Source organism: Macrobrachium rosenbergii, chromosome 12, assembly GCF_040412425.1.
Source record: "Macrobrachium rosenbergii isolate ZJJX-2024 chromosome 12, ASM4041242v1, whole genome shotgun sequence".
Taxonomy (NCBI): domain Eukaryota; kingdom Metazoa; phylum Arthropoda; class Malacostraca; order Decapoda; family Palaemonidae; genus Macrobrachium; species Macrobrachium rosenbergii.
The window spans coordinates 26,087,884-26,105,864 of NC_089752.1; the positions used below are offsets into that span (position 1 = coordinate 26,087,884).

A 17,981-nucleotide genomic window follows, 5' to 3' on the forward strand; every position below is an offset into this window, starting at 1 on the left:
ATTTTAACATGCAGGTTCAGAAGATACCTGATGATGTGTCCATTCTTAAGAAATCTTTCAAGAACAGTCTCAGCAGAACATGGCAGTTAAAAACAGGCAGTGATCAGCAATGACTGTTTTAATAAAAAATTTTTTCAGTTTCAAAGCCATGTTAAGAAAATCATTTTATTATTTTAGATGATACAAAATTCTTGGAATCTGATTTTCATCTGGAAATCTTGGTAATCATTTTATAAAATCAGTACTGCATACTTAGTTTAATTATAAGGTAAACGTGATTAAACTAATGAATATAATGCATGCAAACTCAAGTAGATTGTAGAGCCTTTACTAGTACCCATCTATCACTAACCCATAAAAATGACTTGTTGGAATAAGGGATGGGTAACTTAGTGGCTTTATATTCGCAAATCTCAGTTGAACCTGTAATTAAAATTATTAGCTAGCAATTAAAAAGTATAACAGAATTTGTGCCATGAAAAAATGTACCGAGTGCAAGTTACAGGAATGAACGAACTACTGATAACAAAAGTGTTTTATTATTTTTGAGCAAACACCATTCTACAAAATTGCTGTAAATAATAAGACAGAAAAGGTTAAAGAAAAATGCAGCTCTTGGTATTATAGTATAATACTACAGTATTCAGTGCTTTGAACCACAAAAAGGCACTAATTACATGCATGTAGTTCTAAGCATACTGCCTTAAGTAAGCCAGTTGTTCATCAATTGTCGGTCAGTTACAAACCCCGTCTGTCTTTAAAATTAAAGAAAAACAGATCTTTCAGTTTCTTCTTAGCCATTTCTTCAATTGTGTAAACAAAAAATACAATAAGGCAGATTAATGGAAAAAATAAACATGATCTCAAAAAAAAAGGTTACAAAAGTGCAAGTGTCACATGCAGTGACTTACAAACAATGACCCTAACTGCTTCTGGAGACCCTGGGGATCTGCCTTTTCATATGCATTACTAGCTTAATTCCATTCTATTTCTTCCTTTAAACAGGAGCCAAAAAGTCCTGGACTTTTGGTGGCATACTGAAGCACTAATTATAAGTACTCTATAAAGGGTTTTGGGTGAAAGAAAAACTAATTGAAGTAGGGCATAAGTAAAGAAATAAACAAGGGAAAAGTACTTCACCCTTGTACTTATTCAAGTTTGGCAGTTATCCTTACACCAGCAACAATGGAAAGATTCCTTAGAAGCTACTTAATTCAGTGAGTTTATTTCCCTGGTTTAGAAACCCTGCATGCAAGTAACTGGGAAACATCACAAAGAATGTTAATCTGCATTTGTGAAGACCAAGAGACAGTCTGTATAGTCCCACTGAAAGGATCAGTGCCATGACCCTGAATAAAAGAATGATCTACTTTTTTGTCAAATAAAGGAGAGTGGTTCTGTTTTGAGAACCTTATTCAATATGCTGTTTACATTAGACTTTGAGAGCCTCAGAATGGCTGACATGATTGACTTGAGGTTAATATGACTTTGTCTTTGTCAAGTCATTCTTTGGGAAGTAGGAGCTAAAAGGAATTTTGTAAGTCTCCCTTGTCAATATATTTCAGGTTTAGTGAGTCCTATAGGTCTCCATTGGATAATCAGTCAGGATCCTATCCCTCCCTAACAAGACAGATTTTCTGCCATAAAGACAAAATGACCACCTGTTATAAGCCACTTACCAAGTAATTACATAGCTTGGTCATGTAATTACTTGGAAAGTATATATGAAACTTTATTTTATTTTAAATTATCTTTTTATAATTATTTGCAAGTAATCTTTTAGAGATCAAACCACAATTAGCTATTTTGTAAAACTTAGTCCTATATAAAACTTTATTTTCTTATAAAAATGTCATTTTGTCCAAGAGAGGAAGCAAAAGATCCAATCAGAAGTCTCCATTTTGGGGCTGTAGGAGAAGATAAGACACTTTGTCACTCATAGACCAGTCTGCTCTCAGTGGCTTGTCTCCAGATACTATATATCAGATGCATTGGCAGGAGTTGAGTGCAGACTAGTAGGGGTTATAAACCCTGAGGAAAGTTGTTGTTTGACATTTCTGGAAGCAGGGCCCTAAACCAAAATCCAAACCCTTTCAGTTTGAGTCATACGCACGGAATTCTCCCAAGTTCCTAGTTGTGAACAAAAAGGCAAGTTGTGGACAAAGAGGCGAGGTTGTTGATGTAAATAGGGAGTAAGGGAGGTAACCGAGGCCTCCTCAGGCATATACACCAGTATATTCCTGATCCCATATCCTCGAGGGGTTAGAGACCCATACCAACTGCAGCCCCTTCAACTGTTTTCCACATTTTATACCCATCTGTGTGGAGACTGATTTCATTATGGAGAGGAATTTGGGAGGACAATTTTTTAATGACACGACTGGAGGACGCTTACTTTGAAGCACATTTTACAGGTCTTTCAGGATATTCTGTTGTTTCTCCTGGCAGGACAGGGTTTATCAGTTCAAGACTGTTTAAGGTAACCACTGCCCCTCAAGTTTTCATAATGGTTGTACAAAGTCCCCCGTGGCAATTTGGGCATACGAAAGGGGCTGAATTTGGCATCATTAGCAGCTGAACTACGATATCACTTGGATTGTCACCTCAAATTATGTTGATATTTAGACCTGGATTGTCACTCTCATTAAAAACGGGTGTTGTGTGCTGGGAAAAATTAATTAATCTGTACAACAAGTTGGACACAGCCTTGTAAATAATACATCCAACCAAGGACAGACTCCAGTAGTTGCAGGCCTGTCTAAGGGAGTTCTCAAGATACAATAAAATTTGGAGAACTTTTGCTGATTTCCTAGACAATTTTTTCCTTAGCTGCTGCAGTCTAAGGTCTGTACAACTTCAGCTTAACAGTATTTGGTCAGTGGCTCTCCATCATGATACTAAAGTAGTGGTAAGACCAAGGAAACTTATCAGCAGGGATACTTTTATCTCCTTCACCAGACCTATTACTATTCACCAATGCCTCTGAGGAAGGCAGGGGTGCTTGCTTGCAGGACTACATTGATTTGGGGCTGGTGGCCACATGAGGCCAAAGGAAATCATGTAAATACTACTGTATATTGAATCTACAGGCAATCTTCCTAGCTCTTTAGGCATTCAAGGAACAGGTTACCAACTAAGTAGTAGGCTTAAAGTTCTGCAGGAACATCACAGTAGCCCACTTGAGAAAAAGGGAAACAAAACTATCACTGTGCCTTCCAGCCAGTCAGATTTTCAAGTTTATTTTACAAAAACTGCTCAAAACCTTGACCTGAATAGCACCTTGTTCTTTCATCATAAACAGTTTAGTGGCACATACATTGAGCAGCTACTTCCAAACATTTGCAGGGAACTGGAAGCTATAGACCTTTTCATTAGCTCAACAGAAACTCATTCCAGCAACTCCTGTATGACTTGGATAGTGCCTTGTTGGCCTCAGCAGGCTTGGCTCCTTGACCTTCTGGCATTATTAGCAAACACCCAAGACAACTTCAGGAATGGCTGAAATTTTTTTCAACCTCATTTTGGAGGATTACTTATGCCATGAGAAATCTCTCTGTTTCAACTCAATGTTTGGAGGTTATCAAGCATTAGTCTCGCATAAGAATGATGATTTATGTTAGAAGCTGGCAAGGTATACCCACGCAGTTCACACTTCCAGGTTATGCAAATCAGAATGGAAGTATTCTGTAATGGTATATCATGAGTATTGACCCACTCTCCCACAGGTGTCAGACTTTCTAATTTAAGTATGTTTGGGTAGGAGACTTTCTTTGTTTACTATAGATGAGCCTAGTCTGCATACTCAAGATGACAGGTATTAAATGCACCCAGTGAGTTGAGAAGGAGGTACTGTCTAGATCTCTTAGTCTTCACTGGATCTAGTTCTTAACCACTTACTGGGAGAGTTCAGTTCTTTCTCTGGTATAAAACTAGACGGTTTTACATCTTACAAATAAGTGCTGAGGACTTGATGAATTAAAAAGCCCTCTAACGATTTCTGACACTTTGAGTTACATAAATGGTTTTGTACATGCAACTTACCCGTCAGATATATACTTAGCTATAGTCTCCGGCGTTTCCGACAGAATTTCTCAAAACTTGCACACGCGAAAAACAGGTGATCAGGTGATCAACCATACCCGCTGAATTGGCGGGAATAGAACCATTCCCCCGTTTTCAATCAGATTTTCTCTGTCGCTGGTTCCGGCAACATCTGTTGTTGGTTCCTCTGCTTTGATTTTCATTTTCTAAACTTGCTGAGGATCTATTTGGCCTGATTTTGGTGATCGTATTGGATCTTTTGGTTTGGCATGCGCTATTGTGGACTGTTTTTGGATTTGCTTTTGGTATTGTTCATTAGATGTCTGGCCGTTAATGTTTGCACCTGTTTTCGTGTGTGTGCTAGGCAAGATTGTAGGTGAGGTTGCCGAAAGCTGCAGACCCTCACTACCATGTATGAGTGTAGGGGAATGATTGTTCTTTTGACAATAGGTGCAGTTGAGTGTGAGAATTGTCTGATCAAGAATGGAAGGTTTTGACTTTATTTGAAGAAGCTTGAAAGGATAGAGTTAGGAAGGCTTCTTCCAGAAGCTCTAGTAGGTCTCTTTCAAGCTGAGCACAGTTGGAGATCCTAACACTCTTAGACTCTCCCTAATCCTTTTGGTTTCAGCCCCTTCTCCCTTCATCGAACCTGTGGATTCGTCCTCTGAAATGGCTGCGATGAAAGCTTAACCAGATGAAATTGCGGATCGGCGCTATGGATGAAGGAAAGTAAGAGTGACAGTGATAGTGTGCAGTGTCCCCAGTGTAGTGGAGGGGTCTGACCGGCTCCGCGTGCTCCTAGGCCCTAGACCTCTTCAAACTCCCAGGACCCAGTGGAGGAGGGAATGTCGAAAAGCCGCAAGGAGGATGAGAGCATCCCCAACTATCAGGCGTCCCTTGGCAGATCCTGTAGTTGCGTCCCCAGGCTGCCTTGGATCGCCATAGAAAAGGATCCTAAAAGTGTTTCTCTTCTTATAGCTATTGCGTCTTCTCCAGGTGGTTGGAGTTCGGCTGAGGAGTCGGCGCCCTTTGAAGAGACCTGAAGGCTCCTAGAGTAGAGCTTTGGTTCTAGCCCTGAGAGCGCTTCCCGGAGGTTCCTGTTGTCAGGGAAGAGAGCTCGTAGATCCCCCTCCTCCTCTCCAGCAGGAGTGGAAGGATTCGACGTAAGAAGATTTTGATCGGCCTCAGAGCAGTTATCGGCTCTTGTTGGATCTTTATCAAGGACACCTCGTCTCCGTAGGAAGGATGACTTTCTTCGATGTCAAGAGTTCAAGAGGCTCTTCTTCAACCGTCCTCTCTTTCTCCTGTTAAGCTTCCCTTCAGCAAGTTTCTTCAGGTCTCCTCTCCTGGTAGCGCTCCTCCTTGCAGGCGCCCTCTCCGTCAGGCGCACCTCTTCCAGCGCTCATCATCGAGAAGCGCTCTTCTCCTTCCAGCGCACCTCTCGCCTCGCAGTACTTTCCCTGGGACAGGTGCTCCTGTCGCCTTCCAAAGCGCTCTCCTCCGCAGACGCCGCCTCTCCACCCCACCAAGCGCCGCTTATGTCGTCGGTCTTCTCCTGGAAGGCTCTCATCAGTGGGACAGGACCCCCTCTCCTCTGTCAGGCGCCCTTCGTCCGGTCAGGCGCCATTCTCCTGGCAAGCGCTCTTCTTGGACAGAGTGCTTCTCACTTCCAGGCTCGCCCAGCAAGGCTCGCTCCTAGGCGCTCTTCTTCTGATAAATGCCCCTTCACCTCTCCGCCTCCTGCTTTCAGGAGGAGCCAGAGGAGGATTCTCCCTAAGGACATCTGGGTTCTCTGATTACAAAGGTTGGCTTGACAGTTTCTGATTCAGGAGTTTGGAGATTCCCTTGCCTGCTTCCTCCTTCTCCGGGATCTTTTAGGGACAGCACCAAGTCAGCCTAGACCCTCTCTTGTGAAGATCGCCCCACGATCTCCATGAGGAAGGCCTTTAAAGGTTTCGGAGTGGATGCAATCTAAAGAAGGATGCAAGCAAGACGGTTTTCTCTTTCCCTCCTCTTGAAACTTTTGGGAAAATCAGGAATGTGGTATGAGACCAAAGGAGCCTATGGGGTTGGAGCTCTCCCATCAGCTGACGCTGATTTTTTCTAATCTGCTGTAGACTCCTCAGGAGACTCTCTTTCTTCAGCGAAGGCGACTTGGGAATGAGCGAAATGGACCATTTCTCAAGGGCTTTTTAGAGTGCTGGAGGTCTTCAACCATGGATTGGTCTCTTGGAGCCTTGGCCAGCAGGACTCTTCATCCGAATTCCTGTGTATGGATGACCTCAGAGTGTTTTGTCTTGCCTGGACAAAGCAGTTAGGACGGTTCCTTGGAAGTCGCTTCCTTTATTCGAGCTGCTATTCTGAAGAAGAGGTCAGTCTTCAGCTCTTCCTCTCTGAAGTCTGTGTCTCTCTTCAGAGATCCTCTCTTTACTTTTGTCCTCTTTCTCAGCCATCTTTTTCCCTCAAAAAACTGTGAAGGAGTCTCTAAGATTATCTGGAAAAGGCTTCTCAAGATCTTTTGGCCCAGTCATCGAAGAGGATCAGACCTGCACGCCCCTTTCGCCAGAAGGAGAAGGCCCCTTTCAGGGAGCCCTTTTCGAGTGGTCCTTCATCCAGATCCTCCTTCAGGGCAAAGACCCGAGAGAGAGAGGGAGGTCTTCCTCTGACGTCCTATCAGAAGGACCAAATGAGGATCACGGTACTCCCAGACTCAGTGGGTGCCAGACTGTTACAAGTTAGCGAGGTCTGGGCACAGAGAGGGCGGATGACTGGTCCCTCTCCATTTTAAGAAGAGGTTACCTTATCCCCTTCAGGGAAACCTCCTTGACATCAACTCGAGAGTTATCCGCCAATACAAGGGATCCCATCGGAGGCAAGGCTCTTTTTCTGCAGTGGAACAAATGCTAGAAAAGTCTGCAATAGAACCGGTTCAAGACCTCCCATTCCCGGGTTTTTACAACCGTCTTTTTCTGTTCCAAATCCTCGGGGTTGGGAGACCGGTCTTGGATGTAGCTCTGAATTTCTTTAGTGATCAAGACGAGTTCAAAATGGAAACTACCCTCTTCGGTTCTTGCAGCTCTTCGTCCAGGATTGGATGGTCTCCCTGGACCTGCAGGATGCTACTTCCACGTCCCCATTCATCCCTCCTCCAAGAAAGTTCCTGAGGTTCATGATTCGGGGAAAAAGTTTTCAGTTCAGGTCCCTTTGCTTGGGACTTCTCACAGCCCCCCAAGTGTTCACGGGCATCTTCAGGAATGTGGCTCGCTGGTTCACTTGGAGGGGAGTGAGGATATCAATGCATCTCGACGATTGGCTGATTCGGTCTCAATCAAAGGACAGTTGTCTGGAGGACCTGTCGATCACTTTAAATCTGGTCAAGTCCTTGGACTTATTAGTAAATCTACAGAAATCCCAGGTTGTTCCAAGAAAGAAGAGCATTATTGTTTACCTGGGGATTCTGATGGATTCTCGGGATTTTTCTAGCCTTCCCATCCCTGGAGAGAATAGATCGCTGCATAGAAGGTGACAGTCTTTCTGGAGAGAAAACATTTGTTCGGCGAGGGAATGGATGAGTCTGCTGGGGACCATTTCCTCGGCTAGAACAGTTCGTTTCTCTGGGAAAAACTTCATCTGAGACCTCTTCAGTTCTACCTAAAGGAGAGATGGGACCAGAAGTCCCAGGACTTAGCAACTTTGTTCCAAATTCATCTCAAGATAAAGGAACATCTCAACTGGTGGTTAGACCCAAAATTATGCAAAGGACTGTCTCTTCAGTTATCGAGCCCCTACCTAGTGTTGTTCTCAGGCGCCCAGTCGGGATGGGAGGCAACACTAGAGCTCGAGAAGTGTCAGGCACCTGGGATGAGACCAGGTGAACTGGCACATCAACAAAGAAAGAGCTGTCAGCAGTACATTTGGCTCTCATCAAGTTAGAGTTCCCTTGTCTCAGGGACAAGTAGTCCAAGTGAACTCAGACAACACTACTGCCCTGGCTTATATAAGAAAACAGGAGGACCACATTCATTCTCCCTTTCGAAACAAAAACGTTCTGTTATGGGCTCCAGGAGAGGGAAGATCAGACTCCTCACCCAGATTTGTTCAGGGAGAGAGGAATGAGGGCCGACCTTCTCAGCAGAAAGGATCAGGTTCCTTCCACAGAGTGGACTCTCCATTCAGAAGTCTGCGAAGACTGTGGAACCTGTGGGGAGGGCCTCATATCGACCTGTTGCAGCCCACTGGAATGCAGAGGCTGGAAAACTACTGCTCTCGATCTCCGGACCCCAGAGCTGTTGCAATAGACAGTCTTCTCCTAGATTGGACAGGATTAGGACGGGTATGCTTTTCCCCCATTCAAGACCCTGGGAGAAGTGGTAAGAAAGTTTTGCGCGTCGTCAGAGGGCACGAGACTCACCCTGGTAGCTCCGTTTTGGCCAGCTCAAGATTGGTTCACAGAGGTACTGGAATGGATAGTGGATTTTCCCAGATCGCTTCCCTCACAGGAACCATCTTCTCAAACAACCCCACTTCAACAGATTCCACAAGAATCTCCCGCTCTCAGTCTAACTGCCTTCAGACTATCGGGGAAGGTCTGGTTAGAGCGAAGGGTTTTTCGCACAAAGCTGCGAAGGCTATTGCAAGAGCCAGGAGATCCTCAACCTTGCGTCTACCAGTCGAAGTGGGAGGTCTTTCGAAGATGGTGCAGGACCAATAAGATATCCTCTTCCAGTACCTCTGTGACAAACATTGCTGATTTCTTATCTTCCTGAGGGAACATTGCAACCTCGCTGTATCCACAATTAAAGGATACAGGAGTATGTTATCTTCAGTTTTCAGACACAGAGATCTGAATATCCGGAAAACAGAGACCTTCATGACCTTATAAGGTCTTTTTTGAAACGTCAAAATTCATGACTTCAAACCTCCCAGTTGGAATCTAGACATAGTCTTGAAATTCTTAATGTCTAAAAATCTGAACCCCCCTCATCAACTTCCTTCAGGGATCTCATCAGGAAGTCACTTTTCCTCTTTGCCCTTGCCTCAGCTAAGAGAATAAGTGAAATACAAACTTAGACGGCAAAGTTGGTTTTAAGGAAGGTTCGGCTATTTGTTCCTTTAAACCATTCTTCCTAGCTTAAGAATGAGAATCCTTCTAAACCGTGGCCAAGAACCTTTGAATTAAAGGTATTTCTTCTGTGACGGGACATGAGTTGGAGAGGACTCTATGCCCTGTCAGGAGCCTTAAATTCTACTTAGAAAAGAAGAAATTACTGGGAGGATCGGTTGAAAGTCTTTGGTGCTCTGTCAGGAATCCTTCACGGCGATCTCAAAGAATGCGCTGTCCTTTTTTATTAAGGACGCCATCATGAAAGCGCATATCTCTGTGAAGATGAGCACTTTTAAGCTCCTTAGAGGACAGTACACAAGTGAGAGCCATTGCTGGCATCCTTGGCTTTTCACAAGACGTTGTCTCTCCAGTCTATTATAGAGGCAACCTATTGAGTGTAATTCAACGTTAGCATCTCATTACCACGATATTAGAGTAACGCACGATAAGTGCTTCTGGGAGCATACGTATCTCATGATTCGGTGCTGGGACAGGAGCTGAATCCAATCCTATTTAGTTTCGTTAATTCAGTTGTTTTAAGGCTTGGTGGTGTGTGTTTTTATGGTTGGTTGAAAGAGGGTGATGGAATTATGCTTCCTTTCAATTCTTATCACTAACAAGGTTAGGATTGGTCAGGTGGTCGGGATTGGTTGTGTATGCGTTCCTTTATTTTGTATGGACACCTAGCTCTGTCATGTAAGAGGATAGCCCCATTGATACGATTCAGGTGTAGGCTCGTCATGTAAGTGGGTCAGCCCCTTGGACACGATCCGCTATAGGCCTCGGTTGTTAGTGGGTCATCCCCCGGCTGGCCACGATCCAGAAGGGCTGTCAGTCACAGGTCACATCTCTCGGAAGCTCTGAGGCAAGCAGACTCAGACAGTATCCATGAAGTCTTCTGCCCAATCAGGTAAGAACCATGGTTTTTGTTTATCCTACAACATATGTTGTTTCCCGTTTTTAGTTATTTTCTGTCTCTTGCCCTCCTCCAAGGGGTGCCATTTCAGCTAATTATATATCTGATTTGTAAGTTGCATGTACAAAATGATATTTTAATGATAAAATAAAGTTTTGTACATACTACCGACAGATATATACGATTGATGGCCACGCCCAGCCTCCCCTCAGGAGACAGGAAGAGAAAATCTGATTAGAAAAATGGTTCCCTTCCAGCCACCCAGCGGGCGGGTATGGTTGATCACCTGACCTACCTGTGCGTGTGCCGCGAAGTTTTGAAATTTGTCGGGAACGCCGGAGACTATAGCTAAGTATATATCTGCGGGTAAGTATGTACAAACTTTATTTTATCATAAAATATCATTTTTCTAACCAGGATACAAAACAACAAGTGAAAGAGCAAAAGAGAGAGACTAAAAGAAAGATATATTATTATGTACATTTTAAACTGAATAAAGGGTTACTTGAGTACTAAAGTAAAATAGCATAATGAATGATGAAAAATAAGATAAAAACAAAGCAGCATTGGCCCATCCCAGGGGAATTTACATTACTAAAACAGTTAAACAAAAATGCTGCAGATTAAGGCCTAAAATTCATTAAATGAATCAACAAGAAGGGCAGTCAAACAACTGTACTTACAGTAAGCTGCAAGAGGAAGGTTCCAAATGTGACAGCTCAATAAGTTCATAAGAGGCAAATAAAGATCATTACAACATGAAGAGAGTGAGGTGTTGAGGATAGAAACAGCTGGAGGAGGGTCATTAAAAGTAGTAACCCTGACTAGGGATTAAGCAGAGAAGATAGTACAGAGAGAATGGAATGAAAATGGAATGAAATGATTATTGTCAAGGAAATACTTGGAAGCAGGTGAAGGTGACACCAAGAAGTCTCACAAAAAAGTGGAAATGAAACAGAGGCAATTCCAGTAGGTGGAACAGAGCATACTTACTGAAGAATTTCTAGTATGAGTTTGGTGATGCTGAGATTTTTGTGTCTTCATAGATAAGGCAATGTATGATCAGTGGGGTTGTGATGAAGCAACAACCTGTTCAAAAATACTGAAATTTTTTCCTTCAAAGATTTTTTTTCAAGTATAAACTAAAGTGTGCTAGTAAGTCTGTGCTGTTAATTATGATTTTGTTTGCAGGTTCCTATTGTGACAAACACAGCGTTAACTATTCTGAGGCTAATTGGTAAATATATTCAGATGATGAGACTGCTGCAGCCAATAGCATTTGACGTGATGATATCGCTCAGCCATTTGTTTGACTATTATTTATATAGTGTCTTCACTTTTTTTGGGCCAAGGTAAGGGTGCATGGGTGATTGAATTAAATTATCATTATTATTTTGAGTAGTTTGTTTGTAGTTGTATGTGAATAGTTTGTGGCACTCTGCATCACCTAGTTCTCTATTGGGCGAGCGGGTTCCGTTCTCAGCTACTACTCTGTTGGCCGCGAGTTCGAATCTCCGACCGGCCAATGAAGAATAAGAGGATTTTGTTTCTGGTGACAGAAATTCATTTCTCGCTATGATGTGGTTCGGATTCCACAGTAAGCTGTAGGTCCCGTTGCTAGGTAACCGGTTGGTTCTTAGCCACGTGAAATAAGTCTAATCCTTCAGGCCAGCCCTAGGAGGGCTGCTAATCAGCTCAGTGGTCTGGTTAAACTAAGATATACTTAACTTTTTTCTGCATCACCTTTCTTCATTTGCTAATTGCGTACTTGATGGGAATATATGTGCTGTTTTTAAAGCTTTGATTCATCATGCATGGATCATAATTACATTACCAGTGTACTGCACTTAGTCTTTGGATTTTTCTATAGCCTCTTCATCATAAACTTTACCACATTGGGTTTGATGTTCTGGACCTTTTTCTGCTGTTGATGATTACTGTAATTACCTTTAAGCACATTTGTTATAATGTTGGGCTATATGAAGTTGATAATTTTCTAATTTATGTACTGTAAATCTTAGGGTAATTTTCTAGTTGATTACAAATAGGTAGTCTGTTTTATAGAAGCTTGTTAGTTAATAATGACAGTTTGACTTTTTCTGTAAGAAGGATTGCTCATTATGAATAGGTATCTGCAACACAGTCTAGTCATGCATGCTATATATATATTGTCAATTCACAAAATTTTCTTAAGTGATCTAAAGAAGTAGGTGAAAGTAGAAATCATAATTTCAAGGCTGAAGGTAGAGGGGTGAGGGAGAGAGATGAGTACGTATGAGGAATTGTTACTGTAGCAAAACCCACTGCTCTTTGCAGCTAAGCCCCGCCCACTGCACACCAGTGATTGGCTAGCTCTCGAAAGGGGAATGACGTCACACTAATTAACAGTCCATAGGATTACCAGTACGGATTTGACTCCGTTCGGTAATGTTGAACTCCGTGCATGAATGATGACACCACAGATTTGAGTTCCTGGAGTTGTGAAGTGTGCAATTGATATTTCTGATAAAAGATTAAAGTTGTATACAGCAATATTAACATTATGAAGATCTTGGATCATTTTGTCTGTGCATTTTTTTCTCTTGATCATGCGCAGCCTCAATACACAAGCATCTTGTTCTTTTTTAATTGATGGTGGCTTACATAAGCAATTGTGCGTGTCAAATGTCAATATCATGGTGAGATTAGGCCTACATATCAAACTGTTATATTTTGAGGTAATGACAGGGCATAGGCCTATAAGTCAATTACTTAAGACACTACAAGCACCATAACAGCAGCAACAAAAATAACAAGAACCACAATAAAATGATAAAGCAGCTGAGTATAAGATAGGCCTGTAATCCAAACGTGATAAGCTGCATAAATCAACAAAAAGACAAAGGACATTATAGGTCTATGTAATTTTTTGTGACCCTGTTATTTCGAAAGGAGATACAGTACAGTAATGTCCTTAAGAAAATTCTCAGCAAATTACGGTATCGTACATCCAGCATGACTTGTATAGCCCATCATACTATAACTTTAGGGTAAACATGGGCATATTCTGGTTTTGTAGAGTGCAGTTATTGCTTGTCATCCCACTGAATGTGTAATATTGCAATTAAATCGATTTTATGACTGGTAAAAGGTAGTAAAATTTCTTAAAATCAGCATGAAATACCAGTGTGCATAGCTCTGAGACAGTCTTTGTGTTTAAATTTAAAAATGATGAACACGCTTGATAATATCAGATGGTAATTATCATTGTTCTGTGATTCGAGCGGGCCTATTCCAATGCAGACATTTTCTGTGTCGCCTCTGTTGTCATTTGAACCTCATTTACATAAAACAACATTTCAGCATTGTGTAATACTCCTGACTTCATTCATATTTTTCTATTTTTTTATCATTTGTAGGGAGATGTGTATTATGGTTTTATTTCAGGGGTTAATATAACGTTTCCTTTTGATAATCAGCAGAACTTATTTTAGTTTGGTAAAACAACCATTGCTAAATTAATGAAGATGAAAAGAACCACAGATTAACCAACTTTTTGAAACCATTGCCAACCAATCAGCTTCAAGGAATGGTCGTGACATAAGCAGTGGGCGGGGCTTAGCTGCAGAGAGAGAGAGAGAGAGAGAGAGAGAGAGAGGTGGATTTTGCTATAGTTACTGATTTAGCAGTGAGAGAGAGAGCATATGAAAAGAGGAATTAAGGTTATCTCAAAGTGTACACCTGGAGGCATTATCTTAATTACTTGTTGAGTATGCTTACATGCTTTGCTGATTTTTTGGGCCTTGTTCACCAAACTTCCAAGGTCTTTTTCAGGCATCAGTAATGGCCATGGAAACTCATGTGGTTTATAAACTGTTTAAAAAATTTTAGTACATTAATTTCAAATACAGCACCTTCATCAGGAGACTGCAGGGTTATCGCCCTCATTTCAGGCACTTTTATGCATTTCTGGATCGGGGTCCCGTGTCAGCCGGTGAAATAATCCATTCAGCACTTTCTTATTTCTGGTAATTCCGTTTGCTAGATACCGGAGAAAGCTAAATGTAAAGCTGGGGTTATTACCTCCAGAGCGAGCTCCCAAGAAATGGAGTCGTATATGGTAAAGGGTGAGATTGTTACAATCACGGGACCTACCCTATAAAGACTCCAAAAAGTCCCAACGAGAGGTGCCGACAAGCCTACTACTCAAGGACTGTACACAAGGCAACACTAGCCTCATTCCATTTTTAGCACGCGATTTCGTTCATTAACGTACTTTCGTTGATCCTTATTTTGTGCTCTATTTTGGCATTTTTATGGCATCCTCATAAGGTTCTTCTTCAACAACTTGGAGTACCAGTGTTTTATTGTTTTTAGGCGATTGGGCTCCTTATTTTCCTTTAGTTTAATAATTAAAGGGATTTATAATCACGTCTCGATCTCCTCTCACGGCGTCTCTTGACCTCTCTTCAGTCTTGGGTCGGCATGTTTGTTTTGTGTTACGTTAGTGTCCTTTTTATTTGGGACATTTTACCAATTAATGATTCCTAACTTTAGTGGGTTTGATTAATTTTATGTTTGTTCTGTACCCCTTGCTACGAGGAAGTGCTGTTTAGAGTTTAGGCTCACGAGCTACCCCTCGGCCCATTCGCTTTTATCATGGCTTTCATTACGAGAGTGATGTTTAACGTTTGGGCTACTGAGCTACCCCTCGGCCCATTCGCTTTTTATCATGGCTTCATTACCAGAGTGATGTTTAGCGTTTAGGCTACAAGCTACCCCCTCGCCCATCTAGCTTTTATCGGTGGCTTCATTACGAGAAGTGCTGTTGAGCGTTTGGGCTCGACACCCCCTCAGGCCATTCGCCATTATCATGGCCTCATTATGCCTTAATTTTGTCCCTCCTTCTCTTAGACTTTGGGGATCTTATTTTTCATTGGAATGTTACGGTTTTACTTTGTTTTTACTTTGTTTTTTATAATTTTGTTTATTTTGTGAATTTTGTGTTTCCTCCTGGTCATGCTGTCTTTGCTGTTTTTTTAGGCTACGTGTTTCCCCCTCGGCCTATTCCGCTTCTTATTTTGGCTTTATTTTGCCTTGTTTTAGACTCACTTCTCTAAACATGGAACATGATTTTCATTGGTACACATAAGTTTTGACCTTGTGCTTTCGGATGCTTTTAAATTTTGTTAATTTTGGGGTACTTTCATTTAACTGGAAGTCGGCCATTTTCCTTCAGATTCATGTCGTGTTGGCCTGCCCTATCCTCCTACATGTACCTTATAGAAAATTTTTGTTTTATTATGCATTATTTGAGTTATTGTTGTTTTACCCCTCTCCTAGGCTTCCTTCCTTTGCATCGCCTCAGTTAGGTTAGCCTGAGGTTGGCTATAACACTTTTCCTTGGGGAAAAATTTAATGAGGGACTGATCTTGATCTGTACGCGAGGATTTCATGTCACTGTGATCTCGTTCTGTACACATATGTGTTTTGTGTCTGGTGCTTCTTTGTTTGGTTTTACTTGGATATATTGCCTACGTCACCCTCTCCCTGTTTAGTCTTTTCACCAGGCTAATGTTCCCAATAAGTTAGCTGGAATAGCGAGTTTACCTCGTAGCTATCCTAGTTCAATCCTTTTTGGGTTGCTTACCAATGGTGACCGAGTGCTCTCCACCTGTTCTCACTTCTTTTACCCGACTATATATATATTATTTTTGTGGCATCGAGAATCCCTTCTCCCTTTTTATCCTTTGCTCTCTCCTCCTGGTTTGTTTTCAAGGTTTGTTAACTTTCCAAGGCTTGGAGAACAATTTGATCCTATTTATGCTGTAGCCTGTCCCCTCCTTCATTGATTAGTTGTCCCTGGGGTGTGTCTGACCTCATCGGTTGGCACTCCACCTGAACCTGGAGGTGACAGGGGAGTGCTCTCCCCACTCCTGTTCACACTCCTTTTACCTTTCTTGCTCTCCTGGCCAGAGGGTTTTGCCTTCCTCCTCCTTTTCTCTCGCTCTTGTGCAACACAGCTCACATAGCGTAGGATCTATGAGAATCTCTGGGCGCCCGGGTGCTGTCCCACCCCTGGTCGCTACTGGGTTACCAACCTCTGGCCTATCCTTCCCCCCCTTCCCCTTTTACGTCGATTTCGCCTTAGTGGAAGCCTACATGTTAGCACCTCACTGTTGGGATCTCATATAAGGCCAAAGTTAATGCGTTTCCACCTAACTGTCTTCTATGTTTTTATTTGACTTTCGGTGTTCCCCCTCCCATTTTTGCTACTACCTGTTACCGTGTTTCGTTATCTTGTTGGCGCTCTCGCTGCACTGCTCCGGCGATTTTAGTGTTTAGTGTCAGCGTTTATTCCTCTGCACCGCTATCACTTCGCTCAGGATATCCTCCTCCGGTTTTTCTCTCTGGCTCTGGAGTGCGCCCGCCCGAACAGTTCATAACCTTCCACTTTGTTTGTTTCCGTCATATTGTTTCAAACATGATCGCTTCCGGAATGTTCCGTTGACTCTGTTTTTATGTCTATGAGTTTGTCCTGTTAGCCCAGTTTTCTCTCCCGGTTTTCTCGGGGGTTTTCCTGGTCTGACTAGGGCTAAGTCGCTGCATGCATTTCTGCTCGCATCCCGTTCCAACATGCCCATTTCTCACGCGATTTCAGCTGGTTTGTCGAAGTGCAGGAATGCTCCGCCATCTCGCAACAAGCCAAAGGATCACGGAGTCTATAGTTCCCATTCGATTATGTAGTCTGTTTTGGAGAATTTATAGTTTGGCACGGAAGGTTATGAGTGCGCTGGCGTGCTCCCCGAGTGACTTCTTGATGGAACTCAGAGGTTTATATATACCTGCCGGTTTCGTCTCCAAACTCCGCTCATGTGACTTATTCTGCCTCGAAGGTTGTAAATGCACGCTATGTTTCTCCAGCAGGCTACTTGATGAATCGTGGGTTTTATTTTACACCAGTCGGTTTATCTCTCTCGCCAAACGCCGCCTCATTTGGCTTATTATTAGTTGTTTGGCACCCGGCGATTGCGTTGTCAGCTATGCTCTCCTGAGCAGGCTACCGATGAATCCGTGGGTTTTCATATACACCTATCGGTTTACCTCCGTCAAGCTCCGCCTCATGGCTTATTAATGAGTCGGCTCTTTGCGATAAATCGGTAGGTTTCACATATCGCCTATCGATTTCCCCGCCAAACTCCATCTCCGGGCGAGATTACCGATAAATCGTAGGTTTCATATAACCTATCGGCTCTCCGCCCTCATGGCTTTTTTAATAGTCGCTCTTTCGATTGTTTGGGCTCTCTCCGGCGAGATTCTCGGTGGATCGGTGGGTTTCATATACGCCTATCGATTTCCTCCGTAAACTCCGTCTCGGGCGAGATGATCGAAATCGTAGGTTTCATACACTCTATCGGTTTTCCTTACGCTAAACTCCGTCTCATGATTTATTAATAGTTGCTCCTCCGGTGTTTGGGGTCTAAATTTTCCCCCTTCTGGAGGCCGGCCGTGTCTCGTAGAACTCTTAGCTTCAAGTTAACTGTTTACGGAGAGTTTTCTGAAGCGTTGGGCCTTCTGTCTCGTTCTTGAACCTGTGAACATCGTCCCAGAGCGATAAGTAGGTGCGAGAATAATTGAGGCAAACCTTTTCCGCTTAGCTTCGGAATTGGTGGGAGGCAAACTTTTCCTTTAGGGATTGGTAACTTCTCATCCCTTTCGAATGGTTCCTGGTCTACCGTCCTAAGGTGAAATCAGTTAAAAAGAACCTTTTAAACCAAGAAGACCATCCCGGGGCCCTCGAGGACGCGTCTCTGGATCTCTAATCGATTACCGTCTACCAGTTTGGCCTCGTCTTCTGGAAAGGGACACGGCCCAAGCAAAGCAAGTGGTTACCCCTCCTTCCTTTGTTGAAGACTCTTTTACGGTCTCCCTTATAAGCCT

The 17,981-nt window shown here is 42.8% G+C and overlaps 1 protein-coding gene across 1 annotated transcript in view; it reads left to right on the forward strand.

The window, feature by feature from the left end:
- Nucleotides 1-17,981, forward strand: part of Vps50 (vacuolar protein sorting 50) — an 85,925-nt gene that overhangs the window by 23,536 nt on the left and 44,408 nt on the right. Inside the window, exon 3 of the mRNA XM_067112995.1 lies at nucleotides 11,253-11,413. Within this exon, the coding sequence (XP_066969096.1) occupies nucleotides 11,253-11,413 (161 nt within the window). The remainder of the gene's footprint in view (nucleotides 1-11,252; nucleotides 11,414-17,981) is intronic.